Raw genomic sequence first — 20870 nt, 5'->3', positions numbered from 1 at the left:
TATTCACGTTTTAAAATTGTTGGTTATTTTTATGCTTTTCATGGTTTTAATTTTTGTGAACTGCCCAGAGAGCTGCAGCTATTGGGCGGTAAAAAAAATGTAATAAATAAATAAAGGAGGACCGGGCTCCTGTATCTTTAACAGTTGTATTGAAAAGGGAATTTCTGCAGGTGTCATTTGTAGGCATGCAGAATTCCCTCTTCATCACAACAGTTAAAGCTGCAGGAGCTATACTAGAGTGACCAGATACAAAAGAGGGCAGGGCTAACTGTCGTGATAAAGAGGGAATTTCACCAGGTGCTGCATATATACAAGTGACACCTGCTGAAATTCCCTCTTCATCACAACAGTTAAAGATACAGGAGCCCTGTCCTCCTTTCCATATGGTCACCCTATACTGGGAATGGGATGAAGAATTATGGGAAAAGCACTGATGCACTTCCATTTTTTTCCTACATCGTTGCCTTCAGGCTGAGGACATGATTGCTGAGATCCGCACAGCCTTTGAGGAATCACTGGACCATCTTGACTGGATGGATGAGAAAACTAGACGAGCTGCTAAAGAGAAGGTGCCCTCCCCCACACTATTTATTTGCTTCAGAGTTTGGTCCCTGAGAATCATGCCATCATTATATTATTATTATTATTATTATTATTATTATTATTATTATTATTATTATTATTATTATTATTATTATTATTATTATTATTATTTCAAAGTTTCTCCTGGCTCTGCCCTTCTGCAGTAGAGTATATGCAGATGATACCACTTTGATGGCTGAAAGCGAGGAGGAGCTGAGGAGCCTTATGACGAAGGTGAAAGAAGAAAGTGCAAAAGCTGGGTTTAGAAAAGGCAGAGGAACTAGAGACCAAATTGCCAATCCGCTGGATAATGGAGAAAGCCAGGGAGTTCCAGAAAAACATCTATTTCTGTTTTATTGACTATTCTAAAGCCTTTGACTGTGTGGATCATAACAAACTGTGGCAAGTTCTTGGTGGTATGGGGATACCAAGTCATCTTGTCTGCCTCCTGAGGAATCCGTATAACGAACGAGTAGCAACGGTAAGAACAGACCACGGAACAACGGACTGGTTTAAGATTGGGAAAGGAGTACGGCAGGGTTGTATACTCTCACCTTAACTGTTCAACTTGTATGCAGAACACATTATGCGACGTGCTGGGCTTGACGAACCCAAGGCTGGAGTTAAAATCGCAGGAAGAAACATTAACAATCTCAGATATGCAGATGACACCACTTTGATGGCTGAAAGCGAGGAGGAGCTGAGGAGCCTTATGACGAAGGTGAAAGAAGAAAGTGCAAAAGCTGGGTTGCAGTTAAACCTCAAAAAAACCAAGATTATGGCAACCAGCTTGATTGATAACTGGCAAATAGAGGGAGGAAACGTGGAGGCAGTGACAGACTTTGTATTTCTGGGCGCAAAGATCACTGCAGACGCTGACTACAGCCAGGAAATCAGAAGACGTTTACTTCTTGGGAGGAGAGCAATGACAAATCTTGATAAAATAGTTAAGAGCAGAGACACCACACTGACAACAAAGGTCCGCATAGTTAAAGCAATGGTATTCCCTGTAGTAACCTATGGCTGCAAGAGCTGGACCATAAGGAAGGCTGAGCGAAGGAAGATAGATGCTTTTGAACTGTGGTGTTGAAGGAAAATTCTGAGAGTACCTTGGACTGCAAGAAGATCAAACCAGTCCATACTCCAGGAAATAAAGCCAGACTGCTCACTTGAGGGAATGGTATTAAAGGCAAAACTGAAGTACTTTGGCCACGTAATGAGAAGACAGGATACCCTAGAGAAGATGCTGATGCTAGGGAAAGTGGAAGGCAAAAGGAAGAGGGGCCGACCAAGGGCAAGATGGATGGATGATATTCTGGAGGTGACAGACTTGACCTTGGGGGAGCTAGGGGTGGCGACAGCCGACAGAAAGCTCTGGCGTGGGCTGGTCCATGAAGTCACGAAGAGTCGGAAGCGACTGAACGAATAACAACTCCTGTCATACAATGGCACTTGACCAATAAAAAACTGGAGAAGGAAGCGTGGAAAATAAATTTCTTTGCATGCAGTTTTATTTATTTTTGTAGAGTAGAATTCATTGTCAGGAATGGTTGCGTATTTCACAGTCAAGACAGAACGGGTTCCCAACCAACAGGTGTTAATGGATTTGAAGTCTTTTGAAGTCTCAGAAGATGTCTGGAAAGGCCATTAACGAGGTGCTATTCCAGGCATCAGCATGGCTTCTTCCCCGCTGAAAATAACAGGATTGTAACTCCAGGGAATGGGGGCGCAGGTACACTCTGCTCCAAAGGAACCCCATGATGATGGGGGTATCTTTAAATGATGTTTCTTTTAATATATATATATATATATATATATATATATATATATATATATATATCCTATTTGCTGTTCACCACTCTAAAATCTTGGATGTGAAGCAGTATGCAAATTTTGTAACTAATAAGTAAATAAGGTACAGGGATTTGGAATATGAAAATAGCAAGGATCCCTGGCGATATGACCCAAGGAAAAGGAATCGCGGGCTTTAGACCCGTCCAACATTTAGCTAAGCGCCCTGCAGGATCAGACCAAAGTTCCGCCTAGTCTAACACCCCATTCCCAGATGCCTCCAGGACGTTTCCTAGCAAAGTGAGAAGGTAACAGCCCTCCCTGCCTGTTTTCCTCCACACCTGGGACCTCTGAATACGGAGGCTGCATGTTCACCAGCCATCAGGGTGCAGCCCCTGCACATTTTAGCAACTGGTTGCACGAGAACTACTGTACAGCCCGCTTCCTCCGGTCACCCGCCGCTGTGAGTCTCATCGGCCGCCCATTTCTCTCTCTGCAGGCGGACTCCATTTATGACATGATCGGCTTCCCAGAGTTCATCCTAGACAACAAGGAACTGGACGATGTCTACGACGGGGTATGAGCCATGGGGCAGAGGCGGGAAGGGCAGGGATGGAGGTCAGTGCCTGGAGGCTCCCCTCAGCAGGCCCGTTCCCCTCGCCTGCTTTCCTGCTGTGCTTGGCAAGAGCCGGTGTGTCAAACTAGACGTGATTTTCATCAGGTTCTTGCATCACGTGCTTGCAGTTGTCCATGTGGAGCAGGGAGACGCTGTAGGCCAGGAGTGACCTTCTGCATTCACGGCATGCCCTTTGCTCTTTTGTTCTTGCTCTTCTGTCTAGTACGATGTCTCTGAAGACTCCTTCTTCCAGAACATGTTGAACTTCTACAATTTCTCTGCCAAGTTCATGGCGGACCAGCTGAGGAAACCCCCCAACCGGGACCAGTAAGGATTTTCTCCATATGTTTTGCCACCTTTCCATTCGTTGAAGGGCGGGAGGGGGAGCGTGAGCTAGGTGGAGCAAAGAGAGAGAGAGTGTGGTATAGTGGCTAGAGTGTGGGACTGGGAGACCTGGGTTCTAGTCCCCACGCAGCCAGGGAAGCTCACTGGGTGACTTTGGGCCAGTCACAGACTCTCAGCCCAGCCTACCTCACAGGGCTGTTGTGAGGATAAAAATGGAGAGGAGAAGAATTATATACAGTGCCTTGGGTTTCTGAAGGAGGAAATAAGGCGTGATATAAATGTAATAAATAAATAAATTGCAAAGGGTCCTCTGGTGAACTCCATCCTTCACTGGGGGCCCCTGGCCATAGGCTTACCTGGTGGTGGCTGCAGCCAGTTATGAGCTGTCGTTTTAAATGTCCCTCGATGTAGCAAAGGGCATATCAGAAGTCCATGCAGCGTGGTATAACGCAGTGGTCAACTGGTCCAGGCCCGAGACCCACCTCAGACTCCCAACCTGCAACTTGGGACCCACTTTCACAATTTTCTCCATGCCCAACATGGCAGCGACAATTTTGCCACCACCCATCTGGACTGACCTTGCGACCCACTTTGGAGTCGCGACCCACCAGTTGAAGACCAGTAGAGTGGTTAGAGTGTTGGACTGGGAGCTGGGAGATCTGGGTTCTAGTCACCACTCAGCCATGGAAACCCATTGAGTGACTTTGGGCCAGTCACAGACTCTCAGCCCAATCTACCTTGCAGGGTTGTTGTTGTTGTGAGGATAAAATGGAGAGAAGGAGGATTATGTACTCTGCCTTGGGTTCCTTAAGGAGGAAAAAGGCGGGACATAAATGCAATAAATAAATATACTTAATAATAAATACTTCCGTTCCAGAAGTATTGGTTTAAAAATACATCATGGAAACATGAGGGAGGAGAGCAGGCATTTGGGCCTTGTAATACAAACTAGGGAATGGGATCTGGATGAATGCAAGTAAAAAAAAAGTCACCTAGTTTTACTTTGGTTTTCGTTTAAGGGAATGCTTTTACTTTGAGCAGGGGATAGGGTGGGGTGGGTGATCCCGATGGGGAAGTTCAAATGTACAGAAATAAAATGAGCACACCTCTTTCTGGATGGCATCAACGTCATAATGCAGGTGTTGGATTGCATGACGGAGTGCTTTCTGCTTTAAAAACAACGGACAAATAAAACCAACCTTTCCCTGCATGAGAAAAGTGAGCACCCCGGAGAGAAAGCTAGGCTAAAGACCTTCTTCCTGACGTGCTGGTTTTTCAAATGAAGGGAGGTATTCCCCCCCCCCCCAACAGAGGAAGCCTCAGAAGTCAGAAAGCGCTCCGCCATGTGATCTACCTGCAGTTTCAGTCAGCTCTGAATCTTGTCCACTGGGGTCTTCCAGGATGGGCAGCTGTGGGATCCTTCCTGCTAGGTACTGTCCTGCCTCCTGTGAACTTTCTAATGTGTTTCTTGCCTCCCCAGGTGGAGTATGACCCCACAGACAGTCAACGCCTACTACCTGCCTACCAAGAACGGCATCGTCTTTCCTGCGGGGATCCTACAGGCTCCCTTCTACGCCCTCAACCATCCCAAGTGCGTCAGGCTGCTCTGGCTGTGTGGTAGCAGGCTTGGCACAGAAGGGTTTCGTGGTGGGCCGGCCAGGCTCAGTTCTGACCTTTCTGGTGTGAAACTGCCTAGATTGCAGGGAAGCACAGGGGATAGGTGCTGTGTGGGGAATTACATCTGTATGAAGATGGGACCCTGATAGATTTGAATGCTCAGATGACAAACATGCAAGCTTCCCAAGGCCTCTTTTATTTATTTATTATTTATTTCTTTAAAACGTTTACATCCCGCCCTATATCAATAACATCTGTAAGGCCATGTCCCCTCTGAACAGGAACTAATTAGGCCCTTTCTAAACCTCCCGGTGTTCCGGGAGGGAGGGGGAGGCTCTCGCGATATCCCGATCACAAGAGCCTCCCCCAGCGGGCACACGTGGTGGCGACATCCCAAGAGGAAGCAGGGACATTGCGGGTGCTGGTTTCCCCCCCCCCCAAGTGGGGCTGGTCACGCAAGAGCGAGGCCCCGCTCCAGCGAAAATGTGAGTTTAAAAACGAAACAAAACCGCTCCCCAAACCCCTTCCCTGCCATCCTAGGGGTGGCGAAATTACTGCCACCCCCTCCCCCGATGGGCACAGAGACACACGGTGTGGCTGCGTGCCCGTGGCACCAGGTGGGACGGCCGCCCACACCTCCCACGGACTCGGGATGGACCTGAGACCACGGAAAGAATCGGGTTTTTGACGGGTTTCTTTATCCCTGGGAAAACCCATGCCCGTCCCGTCCCCCGAGAGTCCCTGTGCGTCATTTGGACGCACAGGGATTTGGACATGACCAGCCTGGACTATCTGGCTGGTGTAGACACAGCCTTTGTCATCAAGAATAAGCCTCCCCTTGCAGAAGGCCCACGTTGGAGTCGCACTGCTACTTTGCAAATCGTGGCCCCAGAAGCTTAGATGCTAGTTGTTTCCAACTGCAATTGTGGAAGGAAACCAGAGAGTTGTAGACTCAAACCTCCTTTCAGATTCCTGATACAGTAGCCATTTAGTCTGGAATTGCCATCCTTCAATCACTTACTTTTGACAGACCATCCAGACATGACTGGCATGAGGTAATGTGGCAGAGTCTTCTGTGTTGTCCTCCCATCTTTTTAAAGACGTGATCTGTGGCAATATCTCCCTGCTGCACCCGCTCTCCCCTTGCCCCACGCACACACACACACACACAGACACTTTCAATGCAATTGCAGTTCTAGACTATCCAGTGCCTTCAGCTAAAAGCTTCCTTCTCATAATTTCTATCCCAGCAATTAGTTCCTGTTCAGAGGGGACATGGCCTTACAGAAATGCACCTTGACTGGCCTTTAGTCAGTCGATTCCTGTTCCCTGCTGGGGATAGAGAAGCTGTAACAATTGATTTCCTTCCATTATTTTTCATTTTTGTAATGTAAAATAATAAGGACATAAAGAGAGCCATGCTGGATCAGACCAAGGGCCCATCTAATCCGGCATTCCATTCACACAGTGGCCAACCAGCTGCCAACCAAAAACTCACAAGCAGGACACAAGTGCAAAAACGCCCTCCCACCCATGTTCCCCAGCAACTGGTGCACACAGGCTTACTGCTTCTGATACTGGAGGTAGCACACAGCCATCAGGACTAGTAGTCATTGATAGCCTTCTCGTCTAGGAATTTATCTCCTTTTAAAGCCATCCAAGTAATGCTGTTGCAGGATGTGTATGTATATCGTGGAAGGAATCTGACCCGTTTTGGGCTATCGTGTCTGAACGTGTCTTTATTTGCTTTAAACCTGTCGCTCCCCTGCCTATCTGCCATGTTCCAAAGGTTGGCTTGCTGGTGACATAACCTCTGACTCTCCCACCCCCCTATTTCTTCCCTTGAGGGCCCTCAACTTTGGAGGCATTGGCGTCGTGATGGGGCATGAGCTTACCCACGCTTTCGATGACCAAGGTAGGAGCAAGCTGCATGGGTCAACGGGACTGACACTTGTGGCTTCTTACATCTCCCATCCGTGCGGCATCCTCCTGTGACAGAGAGGTCCTTTCTTGGCACCGTCATTCATGGGCCCTTGGATCCGTAACAAATCACGATCAAGTTAGCGTGGAACCTCTGGCGCACCTTTGTTCTTTTCCAGCTTTGTGGGCTCCGTTCCGTGGCGCTTCCGAGCACCTCTTCCCCGATCTAATGTTCTCCATGGCGTAGCCAGCTTGCGCCTTTTGCCAGCATAGGCACAGCAGACCATAGCCAAGGCTCTCTGGGAGGTTTACATAGGATAAAAACACTTCCAAACAATATACAAAAAATTTAAATCACAAAGATATACAATTTAAAACCACAAAACCACACAAGAACAAACCCAGGCTCATTACATATTGCTAAATGCCAGGGAGAAGAGAAAAGTCTTGACCTGGCGCCGCAAAGATAACAATGTTGGCGCCAGGCAGGCCTCGTCAGGGAGATTGTTCCACAATTGGGGGGCCGCCACAGAAAAGGCCCTCTCTCTTGTTGCTGTCCTCCGAGCTTCCCTCGGAGTAGGCACCCGGAGGAGGACTTTGGATGTTGAGCACAGTGCCTGGGTAGGTTCATGTCGGGAAAGGTGATCCATCAGGTATTGTGGTCCCAAGCTGTGTAAGGCTTTATAGGTTAAAACCAGCACCTTGGATCGGGCTCAGAAACATACAGGCAGCCAATGCAAGCGGGTCAGAGTGGGTCTTATATGTTGGAACCTTCTGCTCCCTGTTAGCACTCTGGCTGCTGCCTTTTGCACAAGCTGCAGCTTCCGAACCCTCTTCAAAGGCCGCCCCACGTAGAGCGCATTGCAGTAATCTAACTTGGAGGTTACCAGGGCGTAGACAACTGAAGCCAGGTTATCCCTGTCCAGATAGGGGCGGAGCTGGGCCACCAACCAAAGCTGGTAGAAGGCACTCCGTGCCACCGAGTCCACCAGAGCCTCAAGGGACAGAGATGGTTCTAGGAGAACCCCCAAGCTACGATCTTGATGTTCCAAGGTTCGGATTCTCACCTTCTGTGGGAAGCCAGCCGTGCCCAAAGCAGCGCAGGAACCAAGCCTGGATTTGCTGCTGCTTCTGGCATAGCATGCAACGTTTTGTGCCGCCGTAGGAACCCGCTGAGAGGGTTGAGCCGGGCCTTTCCAAAAGGCTCCCAGCGTCGTTCTCCGCGGGGCTGCTAGTGCATTCATGCATCCCAGCTGCATCCCAGGCCCACTCACGCCTTACCCGTGGCAACTTCCATATCTCCCTTGCCATCAAGATGCCCTCTCCTCCCTGCTGGGCGCTGCTTCCCTATCTGTTTGACCTCCTGTCTCCCCAGGTGACACCTCCCGTCATATCACCAGGCTTCTTTGTGCTGCTTTTGCTCCTGATCCATCTGCTTGGTGAGAATTCATTATCTCTGCATGAGTGGGTCATAGCTGGCAGCTAGGGTCCCCACCCCACCGCCTCTCTTAATCTCACTGCTGCTTAAGGCTACATGGGGATCAAACTTCAACCATCATTTCTTTGTAGCTGGGCAGCTCTTCATTTGACCAGCCACCCATCTCTGTTAGCATTGCCGTGGCAGGTGCTTTCAGTGTAGGACCCCAAAGGGGAGGGAGGGAATCACAGGGTGCCTGGTGGAGACGCAGTTAAGGATCCCTATTGTATGGGGCAACTGTTCAGAGGTATAATTCAAGACAGCTACCGAGGGGCCAAGGTCCAGGGAAGAATGGAATATACTCCACAGATCTGTTTCAGTACAGAAAAAGCATGGAATACAGCACCGAGCGTGGAATTAGGCTCCTGAGTATCTCAGCTTTCGTTTTAGAACAAAACAGGTTTCTAGTCCTTACGGCTGAGAAGTCACACCTGAAAGTGTGTGGGCAATGCCTGGCAGAAATGTCAGAAAGTAAGTGTAGACGAATAGGTGTGTGTGTGGGGGGGGTTTATTGGTGAGAGGGCAGAATATGATTGCTTTGCATGTCACGTGACTTGTGCAGAATAAGCAAATACATGCAAATTGTCCAATTTGCATAACATATACAGAGTGCGCTGCAGAATTCAGCAAAAAGTGGGCTACGTCACAGAATTCTAGTGTTTTGGGGTGTGTGTGTTAATGCAGAGAATACACTGCATTCACTGAAAGAACTTAATAAACAAAAGCATTGTTAGTTCGGAGTAACTCAGTGGTAGCTGTGCCATAATTCAGCAGTCCGGGTTTAATCTCTGGCATTAAAGGATCTTGAGTGGCTAAAGACCTTTCTCCGAGGCATTGGAGAGCCACCACCAGACGGAATCCATACTACTGGGAAAGACGGACCAGTTTGAGGCTACTTCCCATGTTGCTAGGATCCCTTGTTGTTTGGAGCCAGTGAATATCTGATTGGAAACGCACAAGGCAGGTCGTTGTCCCCCATCACGTTCTTTGGGGGCATCTAGCTGGCCGCTCTTGGGGACCGAGTGCTGTACCAGATTAACTTTTGAGTCCGATCGAACAAGACAGTTCTATTTCTTCCAGGCCGAGAATATGACAAAGAAGGAAACCTGCGTCCCTGGTGGCAGAACTCATCGCTGGAGGCTTTCAAGAACCGGACAGAGTGCATGACGGAGCAGTACAGCAAGTACGTCGTCAACGGGGAACACGTCAACGGCAAGCAGACCCTGGGCGAGAACATTGCTGACAACGGGGGACTGAAAGCAGCCTACAATGTGAGTAAGCCGGGTTGGGAAAGGTGTTCATTCCCCACCCCTTCCCACCCTCAAAAAAGAAGGAGAGGCAGGCCAGGAGAGGAAACCAGGTGGGTCTGGAGCTGCCTCGCATCTCAGTTTCCAGTGGCCCTGAACCTGAGAGCTCAGGTTCTCTTGCGGCTTTCTTGCAGGCTTATAAAGTCTGGCTGAAGAAGAATGGGGAGGAGAAGCGCCTGCCCTCCGTGGACCTCACAAACCACCAGCTCTTCTTCTTAGGATTTGCACAGGTAACCACTTGCTTGGGACGAAAAGTGGAGCAATGGAAGCATTCGTTGCCCAATGCTCCACACACACACACCCCTCGTAGACATGCTGCCACTGTCCATATCCTTCAAGTTGTAATACATGAATTGTCCTGCCTGATCTAAAAACCATGGGCAGGGCACAAACTCCCCTGTATCTCAGTGACAAGAGAGCTAAGGCCCCGTGTTCATTCCCGTGGATCTCTGGTTAAAGGCGTTCCAGCAGCAGGGCAGGAAAAGGCATGGAAGAACTTCTGGAGAAGAACAGAAGCCACCACTGACAGCCCTGCCATTACAGGCAACATTGACCAGGTTCTCGGGGCAACTTTCTCCTGCTGGGTCTAAAGACTCAAGTACCGCTTTCACCTTTGGGAATTGGAGTCCCCCACAGTCAGATGGGTTGGTGGAGCAAAGACCTGTACGGAGATAAGAACAGAAGGGGAGCGATGCTGGATCAGACCAAGGGTCCATCTAGTTCAGCACCCTGTTCACACAGTGGCCGACCAGCTCGCTCAACCAGGAAACCACAAGCAAGATACGGTGCAACAGCACCCTCCCACCCATGTTCCTCAACAACTAGTGTATACAGGCTTACTGCCTCGGATACTGGAGGTTGCACTTGGCCATCAGGACTCGTAGCCATTGATAGCCTTCTCCTCCAGGAATTTATCCAACCCCCTTTTAAAGCCATTGGAAATGGTGGCCATCACTACATCTTGTGATAGTGAAGTCCAGAGTTTATTTATGTGCTGTGTGAAGAAGTCCTTCCTTTTATCTGTTCTGAATCTCTCACCAATCAGCTTCATGGGATGGCCCCATTGGGTTCTAGTATTATGGGAGAGGGAGAAAAATGTTTCCTTGTCCACATCCTCCACACCATACATAATTTTGCTCACCTCTATCCTGTCTCCCCTCAACCTCCTTTTTTTCCAAGTTGAACAATCCCACCTGTTGTAACCTTCCCTCCTAGGGGAGATGCTCCAGTCCCTTGATCATGTTAGCTGCCCTTTTCTGCCCTTTTTCCAGATACATGGAGGTGCCACTTGAAACTCATGACCAGCCTTGCAAACAAGGCACCCAACCCCCTACACACCTTCTCTTGTACCCCCCCCCCCCATGGCTTCTCTCTGTTTTCCTGAAGACAAAGCACTGAGACTATGAGCAGCCATGGATTTGGAGGTTTCAAACTTTGTATTCTATAACAGGCTTAAGAGGGAGGATCAACATTCCGAACAATGCAATTGAATGCATGTATTGTGAATTTTCCATATCTGCCCTCCCCTCAGCACCGCACCTCCCCAATATCTTGTCTTTCCTCCCATCCCGAAATCATCACAGTAAACACTTGGCTCCTACAGATGTGGTTCAAAGTAAGCAAGTGTAAGATGATGCACGTTGGGGCAAAAAAACCCAAATTCAAGTATAACTGAATGGGATCTGAGCTGGCAGTGACCAAACAAGAAAGAGATCTTGGGATAGTGGTGGACAGCTCGATGAAGATGTCCACCCAGTGTGCGGCCGCTGTAAAGAAGGCAAACTCCATGTTAGGCATTATAGGAAAAGGAATTGAGAATAAAACAGCCAGTATCGTACTGCCCTTATACAAATCTATGGTGTGACCACACTTAGAATACTGTGTACAGTTCTGGTCACCACACCTAAAAAAGGATATTATAGAGCTGGGAAAAGTACAGAAACGAGCAACTAAAATAATTAAGGGGCTGGAGCATCTCCCCTAGCAGGGAAGGTTACATCAACTGGGTTTGTTTAGCTTGGAAAAAAGGAGGATAAGGGGAGACATGATGGAGGTGTACAAAATTATGCCTGGTGTGGAGAATGTGGACAGGGAGACATTTTTCTCCCTCTCTCAAAATACTAGAACCTGGGGTCATCCCATGAAACTGATTGGTGGGAGATCCAGGACAACTAAAAGGAAGGACTTCTTCACACAACGCATAGTTAAATTATGGAACTCACTACCACAAGATGTAGCAATGGCCACCAATCTGAATGGCTTTAAAAGGGGGTTGGATAAATTCCTGGAGGCGAAGGCTATCCATGGCTACTAGCCCTGTTGGTTGTGTGCTATCTCCAATATTGGAGGCAATAAGCCTCTGTCCACCAGTTGCTGGGGAACATGGGTGGGAGAGTGCTGTTGCACCATGTCCTGCCTTGTTGGTCCCTGGCCAATGGCTGGTTGGCCACTGAGTGAACAGAGTGCTGGACTAGATGGACCCTCGGTCTGATCCAGCATCAGGGCACTTCTTACGTTCTTATGTTCTTACTCTGGCTCAGGATACTTTAAGAAGGGTCTCCCCATCCTCAGGAGTGTCATTCCTTTGACGCACAATGGGCTCACGCGATTCTCATGGTCCACACTTGCAGCCACAGTGTTCCACTGAGTTTCCTCGCCTGGCTGGGTCCTGACAGAGAGAATGTCTTGCTCACAGCAGTGTGACAGTGGAAGCTGGGATGGAGGTGAACACTTGCCCCCAACTTACAGCACGTTTCTCTGAATCTAATTCGTTTTTAAAGTCAGAATTGCCACTGCACTGTTTTTCTTGGCATGGAGCTCAAAAGGAAATTTTCCATTGGGTGTGAACTAGACTCAAAGGTGGAATCGCATGCTGCAAATCATATCATATCATACATAAATACATAATAATAGAGTTGGAAGGGGCCTATAAGGCCATCCAGTCCAACCCCCTGCTCAATGCAGGAATCCACCCTAAAACATCCCTGACAGATGGTTGTCCAGCTGCCTCTTGAAGGCCTCCAGTGTGGGAGAGCCCACCACCTCCCTAGGTAACTGGTTCCATTGTCGTACTGCTCTAACAGTCAGGAAGTTTTTCCTGATGTCCAGACGGAATCAGAGGCTATGGTCCAAATATGGGGTTGTGTCTGACCACCTGGAAGCAGCTGTTATTCACATACGTCAACAAGTGAACGCCTAATTCCATGGCCAGCCTTGGCATATTTTCGTAACCTCCAAGGGGGTTGTCCGGTTTTCCAAGATTCTCTCCCTCTCCTATGCAAGAGTGCGTTTCTGTATCTGCTGAGCTTCTAATCTGGCTGTAGTCGGGACTCAGAATCCTTCGACGAGATAACCAGAATCAGTTCTGTATCTCAATTTTGATTATTTTGCATAATCTGCAAGGTCACCCTCGGTGAGCTCCACTGAGTTCAGTGTAACTTACTTCCCAAGTGTGCTTTGGATCACAGCCCGATTCCGCTAGCTTTTGGAAGGGACATGGAAGAAGGTCGGGTGCTCAAACTCCCGCTCAGGCCTCCCGCTGGCACCCCAACTTCTGAGATTCACGAGGAACCAGTTGTGTGTTGTTGTCAAAGTGTTTCTCAGTCCAAAGGGATAGACATCCTTTTCTGAGAGTGCCGTGGACTGCAAAAAGATCAAACCAGTCCATACTCCAGGAAATAAAGCCAGACTGCTCACTTGAGGGAATGGTATTAAAGGCAAAACTGAAGTACTTTGGCCACATAATGAGAAGACAGGATACCCTGGAGAAGAGGCTGATGCTAGGGAAAGTGGAAGGCAAAAGGAAGAGGGGCCGACCAAGGGCAAGATGGAGGGATGGTATTCTGGAGGTGATGGACTCGACCTGGGGGGAGCTAGGGGTGGCGACGGCCGACAGAAAGCTCTGGCATGGGCTGGTCCATGAAGTCACGAAGAGTCGGAAGCGACTGAACGAATTAACAACAAAGAAATGTCTATGTGCTTTTTAAAAAGGAGAGAACATGGCAGGTTCCTCAGGGTGCTGAGTCCTGGACCAAATCCTGTTCTTGTTTGGGGCAAATGCGGAGCACATACAACCCTAGTGAGGTGGGAGAGGCCTCGGTGTTGCAACGATCTTGGTGGGGAGGGAGGTCTAGATCCATGAAGTAGCTGAAAGCAACCCTAGCCAGCTTAGCCAATGTTGAGGGATTATGGGTGTTGCAGTCCCTCGAAACCTGTAGGGCCGCGTGTTCCCCATCCCTGGTCCTCCCCATCCCTGGTCCTACCTCCTTCCGACCCCAAGAACATATAACTTTATCCGTCGTAGAGGGGTATAGTTGGTATAGTTTCTATTGGGTCTGTGAACACATAATAAAATGTATGTAACTCCGTGCTCAGGGTGAAAGAGATTTGACGCTCCTGCCCTCAATGCTCAGAGGCCAGAATATTTCATGTGCTAGTGGTCTTCAACTGGTCCAGACCCAGGATCCACCTCGGATTCCCAACCTGCAGCATGGGGCCCACTTTCCCAATTTTACTAACTATGCCTATATATTTTAAATATGTGTATGTTTTAAATAACTCTTTTAGCCTGTTGAACAAAAGACTGTGATTTTATGGTTTTAAATTAATGATTGTTGGTATTGCTTTTATTGGGTCTGTGACCGCATAATAAAAATCTGAATCTACCCGTCGTAGCTGTGCTGCAGAGCAAATGCTAATCTTCTCCTTCTCCTTCCTGGCACAGGTTTGGTGTTCCGTGCGGACCCCAGAGAGCGCGCACGAGGGCCTGGTGACTGACCCGCACAGCCCTGACAAGTTCCGGGTCATTGGCACCCTCAGCAACTCCCGGGACTTTCTGGAGCACTTTGAGTGCCCCGTTGGCTCTCTCATGAACCCTGGGAAACACTGCGAAGTGTGGTAGAGGAAGAGGGAACGAAAGGAGAAGCTGCCACTGGCGGGAGTCTGTACATACATACAACTGCCCCTGGCACAATCCAGCCTGCAGGAGCCAAGCTAAGCCCCGGCACTCACTCCCTGGGGAGCAGCTAGCGGCCTTGCCCGGTCGGCTTTGGCCAGCGCCGGCTCCTTCCCCTTTGGCCCCAGGAAAAGGGTGAGCTTCACCAGTGCTCCCTGCTGAGTCCAGCTCTCTTGGAGCAGGAAGGGGCAAAAGCAACGCTTCACCCCTCTTAGCTATCCTCATCGCTTGCTCCCTCCGTGGGCCTTGCACAGAACCTCCAGCTCGGCTTCTTCAGCTTTAGTTCCACCATCTTCAACTTAGCCAGAACACGCCTCCCTGTGTCTCACTGGTAGCCTCTTGACTTCCCGCCGTGTTTGTTCCACTTCTCCAGACCAGCTGCAGTCCCAGAGCAGACATCACTTGGCTTCGTTAAGTGTTAGTTTTCAGGGGTGGGTCGAAAGGTGTTGTGGTTTTTGGAGGCCGGAAGGGCTGATTCGTGTGTGTGTGGGGAAACTTCAGCCGTCTGGTGGGTCTAGAGTTCTAGAAGCTGCAAGTGCAAAATGAGAGCCTTTGAAACTCAGGGTGCCCCAGGACGGATAGGCATCTCGGAAGAGCCCTCCCTGCTGCATCAGAACAAGGTCCATCCAGTCTAGCATTCTGTGCCCAGCAGGCCAGCCTGATGCTTCTGAGAAATGTCCAAGCGGAGCACCCAGGCCACAACTCCTCTCCTTTGGGTTTGTTCTCACCCTCTGCCTCCGAACGTGGAGGTCCATTTAGCTCCCAGTCATTGGTAGACAGCTCCTCCATGAACTTCTCTTACCTTGTTTTACAAAGCCGTCTCGGCTAGCAGCCCTCGCAGTCTCCTGCGCGCCCCAGGAGCTGGAGCATAGCTAAGATCTGGATGGCTCCACACACAGTATCCCCCGGCTGAGCTCCAGGCTGCGACAGTACACAGGGACGTTGCCCTATATTTTCGTCCAAGTCAAGAATCCAAAGAAGAGACAAGGCTCTGGTATAGGACAATTCCCTCTCCAGCTAGATTGGGATACGGAGCCAACGCATTGGGAGGTGTCGCGCACATGCGCGCACCCGGTCTCATCCAGTCACTGTGGAACAATGAACCTCCTCCTAGCTAGCGCCGTACCTCCCAAGCTTCTCACTCCTTATTCCCCTTCACAAAGAGAAATCCTGCCATTAGATTTCTGGGCAGGCACATCATGCTCCCCTTTGAAAGCACATCGACCGCAAGACAGCTGGGCCCCTTAGGAGACTCTGGTCACAGGAGACTGGCTTGCTTCCAGGATGTTTCCTTTAACCCGTTTCTAGGCTCCTTCTCAATTCCAAACTAGCTTGGCTTAGAAATCCCCAGATATGCTCCCATCTAATGAGCTTGGTGAGGACTAGTGCCTTGGATTAGTGTGTGAGAATATGTGTGTGTGTGTGTGTGTGTGCGTGCGCGTGTGTGTTTGGGGTGGGGTGGGTGGGGTGCTGTTGGTGTACTTAAAAGATTAAAAGCAGTTTCCGCTTGATTATTTCTAAGTGGCTTTTAAATATGAAAAAGATTTAAGTGGTGAAAAAGATTTAACAAATTGCAGGGGGGGGGGAGGTGAATCCGAGAATGCAAGCACCTGCTTTGAAAGCAGAAGGCTCCAGGTTCAATCCGTGGCAGTCAGTGTGGACAATACTGAGCTAGGTGGAACGAGGGTCTGTCTCAGTACAAGCTGCTTCTTAGGTTCCAGGGAGGCTTGAAATCATGGGTGAAGCTGGCTGGGCAGCACTGCACAGCAGGTGAAGTCTTAGGCTTGGACAGTCACATGACAGACGACAGGGGCAAATCCCTGCTCACGCCTAGTGCTAAACCTGTGACTAAAGTTTCAGACCGCAAGTAATGGTTGAATGCTTCCCATGCAAAAGCATTCCCTGAATGTAGAAAACTCTGGCATCACTCAGCCTTCTCATCAATGTGCAGGTTTTCTGTGTGCAGGGAATGTTTTCTGTGGTACGGCCAAAGGCAAAGTGATGAGAAGTAGACCTTCATAGAATCATAGAATAACAGAGTTGGAAGGGGCCTACAAGGCCATCGAGTTCAACCCCCTGCTCAATGCAGGAATCCACCCTAAAGCATCCCTGACAGATGGTTGTCCAGCTGCCTCTTGAATGACTCTAGTGTGGGAGAGCCCACAACCTCCCTGATTCCATTGTTGTACTGCTCTAATAGTCAGGAAATTTTTCCTGATGTCCAGCTGGAATCTGGCTTCCTTTAACTTCAGCCCATTATTCCGTGTCCTGCACTCTGGGAGGATCGAGAAGAGATCCTGGCCCTCCTGTGTGACAACCTTTTAAGTATTTGAAGAGTGCTATCATGTCTCCCCTCAATCTTCTCTTCTCCAGGCTAAACATGCCCAGTTCTTTCAGTCTCTCTTCATAGGGCTTTGTTTCCAGACTCCAGACCCCTTCGCCTGAGTGGCTTGGACAAATCATTCTGTCTCTGCCTAACTTGCTTTGGAACGTTGATGTGAGAACAGGCAGGATGGGTTGGGGCCATAAGTTAGTGGCATTGCACATGCTTTGCATGCAGAAGGCAAGTGGCTCAAACTCCGACATCTCTAGCCAAAAGCATCTCGGGTAGCAGGCCTTGCAGTGAAAATAAACACAGCCATTAGGAACTCTTCATTTTCAGTCTCATTTGGGATACTTTAGAAAGCAGGGGGCTGCGTCCTTCTCATTTCAAAGCCGTTTCTTCCCAGAAGAAAAACTATATAGTTTTATGCAGGATCAATTTAATTCTGAACAATTACAAAGTATAGCAAGGAGATAATGGGGCAGATCTGCTTCCTCCCCTGAACTGCAAAATCATAGAATCCTAGAATAGCAGAGTTGGAAGGGGCCTACAAGGCCATCGAGTCCAATCCCCTGCTCAATGCAGGAATCCACCCTAAAGCATCCCTGACAGATGGTTGGCCAGCTGCCTCTTGAAGGCCTCTAGTGTGGGAGAGCCCACAACCTCCCTAGGTAACTGATTCCATTGTATCAAAATGATGCTCACAGCTAGCCTCTTGCTACTGACCTAGAAGTACCTTTGTAGGCACCAACTGGAATCTCAATGGAAAGTTGCTCTTAACAAGTAGGAAGGAAACTTGCAATACAGTTCTTTAGTGGATTGTGGCAGCCACAACATCAGAGCTTATTATGGACCCTTAGCTCCCCAGCACAGATCTACTTTCCCTGGCAACATATGTACAGAAATCACTGTGGCTCCCGGCTGCTGTGCCTTGGGAATGGAGGATTGTATCCAACGTTAGACCTACTTGGAGTAAACCCACTGAAATGAATGGGGCTTAAGTTAGACTAACATTGGATGCTACATGGAAATCACAACCTCTCCCAAAGAACTTCTGGGATGGTGCTTCCCCAGTTCCCAGGACAAGTGTCCTCTGAGCATAGGTGGGTTGAGATCAAGGAGCCATCTTGGTTATATATCATGGTTCATCAACCCTGCTTTCCCCAAAGAATCTTGGGAATGATAGGCTAGTGAGGATTCTGAATATTTTCCGTTTGCCTTACACTGCAATTCTATACCCATTTACATGGGGGCAAATTCCATGGAACTCAATGAGGCTTCCTTTCGAATAGACATGTACAGGATTGCACTGCCCGGTCTCCCTCACAGGAATTAAAGTTCCCAAGATTCCCTGGGAAAGGAAATGATGACTGCATCGGGTTAAGCCTTTGGTGGAGATAGGCTATTATTAGCTGCTCTTCTTCCTGCCTCCACAATATTATAATTTATTAACATTCCGCCTTATTTGCTAAGGAGCCACCCAGAGAGTAGGTATGGTGGGTAGTGCTGGATTCTGACCAGGGAGATCCAGGTTCTGGATCACAACTCAAACTGGCGGCCTGAAGTCATTCCATCTCCCAAACTAACCTTCCTCTTAGGGTTGTTGTAATACAGGGAAGCGGGGACATGCCTCGTAGATCAGCGGTCTTCAGCTTTTTATGATCTGGAACTCTTCTTTAGCCCAAAGATTGGGGACACACTTCGTAATATTTCATAGAAGAGTTGGAAGGGCTCTATAAGGCCATTGAGTCTAACCCCTTGCTCAATGCAGGAATCCACCTTAAAGCATCCCTGACAGATGGTTGTTACCATCGGTTCATATGGTGGCAACTTGGGGCAGCCAGGTAGCTTTCCCCAGAACCTGGAGGGAGGGTTTCTCAAGGGTCAACTTTTATAGGAGATGTAAGCCTGTGTTTCCAGTCTGTTCCTGCAAACAAACCCTACAGTTCTGAAGAACAGCTGGATTTTATATCTTCAAAAATGGGGGCTCAACCGTTGCTTCTTTCTTCATACCAGCAGTCCTTTGCGCAAACTGAAACCATCACAGTGCCTGACAGAGCCCAATATGAGTATCCACAACCTCCTCCCACATGTCATCTTAACCCTGCGTTTGCATTGCTTCAACAACAACTATTGCTTTGTTTACAGTCTGCCTGGGGAATTCTAGAAAACTCAAAGTTTGTGTCCTTTGAGTTGGCCTAATAATGGTACTATCCTAACACAGGTTTTGGAATTTTTCTTATGGCCTGCGCACTTTTGCTTTTTACCAGCCTTTCCGTAGACCCTGCTCATACCGCTAAGCCATGGTGGTTAAGCATTTTGAGCTAAACATGGCTTAGTGTGTCATGTGAACCATTCCTAACCATGGTGACTACATAACCACCGTTGAAACATGCTCACAAACCATTTGCTGCAAAAGGGTTAGTGGCATCACCATGGTTTAACCTGTTGTCTGAACAGGCCCATAGCGACCGTATGCCGATTCTGTAAGAAATGCATCTGATTTCAAGCAGGATTATAGCTGTGCATTTAGAAAAACATTGTAGCCCTCTTTTTCACTGAAACCGCCACCAGTCGCTTACAATAACAAAAGTACACAATATATAAAACCAACAATGTTTCCCAATCTAATGCTTGCTTAATTAGGGTGGGGGAATCCTACTGTGTTCAAGGTACTTTCGCTTGGGTAAGTGTGCTTGGGGTTGCATGCAAGACTAATTGTTTATTTATTGCATTTCTCTACACACACCCAATAGCCGCAGCTCTCTGGGTGGTTCACAAAAGTTAAAACCATGAGACACAAATCAAAGTATAAAAGAACAGTATAAAAACATAATATAAAAATCCTATATAAAAGCACAACCAAGGTAAAACCGAGCAGCAATGCAGAGATTCATACAAATTTAAAAATATCGATTTAAAACAGCAAGTTTAAAAGTCGAAGATGATAAACTACTGGGAGAATAAGGTCTTCACCTGGCGTCGAAAAGAGTATAATGTAGGTGCCAGGCGAACCTCTTTAGGTAGGGTGACCATATGAAAAGGAGGACAGGGCTCCTGTATCTTTAACAGTTGCATAGAAAAGGGAATTTCAGCAGGTGTCATTTGTACATATGGAGAACCTGGTGAAATTCCCTCGTCATCACAACAGTGAAAGCTACAGGAGCTATACTAGAGTGACCAGATTTAAAAGAGGGCAGGGCACCTGCAGCTTTAACTGTTGTGATGAAGAGGAAATTTCACCAGGTTCTCCATATGTACAAATGACACCTGCTGAAATTCCCTTTTCAATACAACTGTTAAAGATACAGGAGCCCAGTCCTCCTTTTCATATGGTCACCCTAAACTTTAGGGTTATCTAGATCCCTCCCCGCGCGTAAGTACAGATTAAAACAGCAACAACACCATGTGCAGGAGCAAAGTTTGCCGTATTTTTAATTTTGTATTTATTATTTGGTTACGGCAGTTTTTACCCACTTTTCAAGTCGAAAGTACCCGCGGAGGGGGGGTATAGTATTAAATGCAATAACACCCACACACACCATAAACATCGCAATGCTACAGCAAGACCTGCAAGAAACGCTGTACATATGAGCAAAAATGCAGCAATTCCACCGCATCCCACCCCTACAGCAGCCTGCGCATTTTCAGCCCTAATTGTCGCCACGCACTGCACGCGTGGCCCTTTCGTGCCCTAATTAGCCGCTAGGTTTGATGGGATTCGTAGTTTCTAAGAACGTTCGACGAAGAGCCGCAGCGCATCACGAGAAGAACTCCCCCCCCCCACACACAAGAAGCAGAACGAGTCTTCGTTGGACTCATCATCGCTCGTTCTGGAGCAAAGCGTTCTGGGAGTTGTAGTCTTTAAAGGAAAGATGGCCGCTGCGGGGCGACGTGGGGTTGAGGTTCATTGGACTTCATTTCCCTTGCGCGATCGC

The 20870-nt window shown here is 48.4% G+C and overlaps 1 protein-coding gene across 2 annotated transcripts in view; it reads left to right on the top strand.

Moving 5' to 3' along the window:
- ECE2 (endothelin converting enzyme 2) overlaps positions 1-14771 on the top strand; it is a 62622-nt gene extending 47851 nt beyond the window's left edge. For both annotated transcript variants that reach the window (XM_063131870.1, XM_063131869.1), the window contains 8 exons: positions 471-569; positions 2873-2950; positions 3213-3316; positions 4815-4925; positions 6799-6866; positions 9429-9619; positions 9790-9885; positions 14379-14771. In XM_063131870.1, coding sequence (XP_062987940.1) covers positions 471-569; positions 2873-2950; positions 3213-3316; positions 4815-4925; positions 6799-6866; positions 9429-9619; positions 9790-9885; positions 14379-14555 — 924 coding nt within the window. In that variant the 3' untranslated portion in view covers positions 14556-14771. The remainder of the gene's footprint in view (positions 1-470; positions 570-2872; positions 2951-3212; positions 3317-4814; positions 4926-6798; positions 6867-9428; positions 9620-9789; positions 9886-14378) is intronic.
- The last annotated feature ends 6099 nt before the right edge of the window (positions 14772-20870 follow it).

The sequence above is a fragment of the Elgaria multicarinata genome, chromosome 8 (genome assembly GCF_023053635.1).
Source record: "Elgaria multicarinata webbii isolate HBS135686 ecotype San Diego chromosome 8, rElgMul1.1.pri, whole genome shotgun sequence".
Lineage (NCBI taxonomy): Eukaryota > Metazoa > Chordata > Lepidosauria > Squamata > Anguidae > Elgaria > Elgaria multicarinata.
The sequence above is the reverse complement of the archived record's forward strand: the minus strand, read 5'-3'. Positions and strand labels throughout refer to the sequence as shown.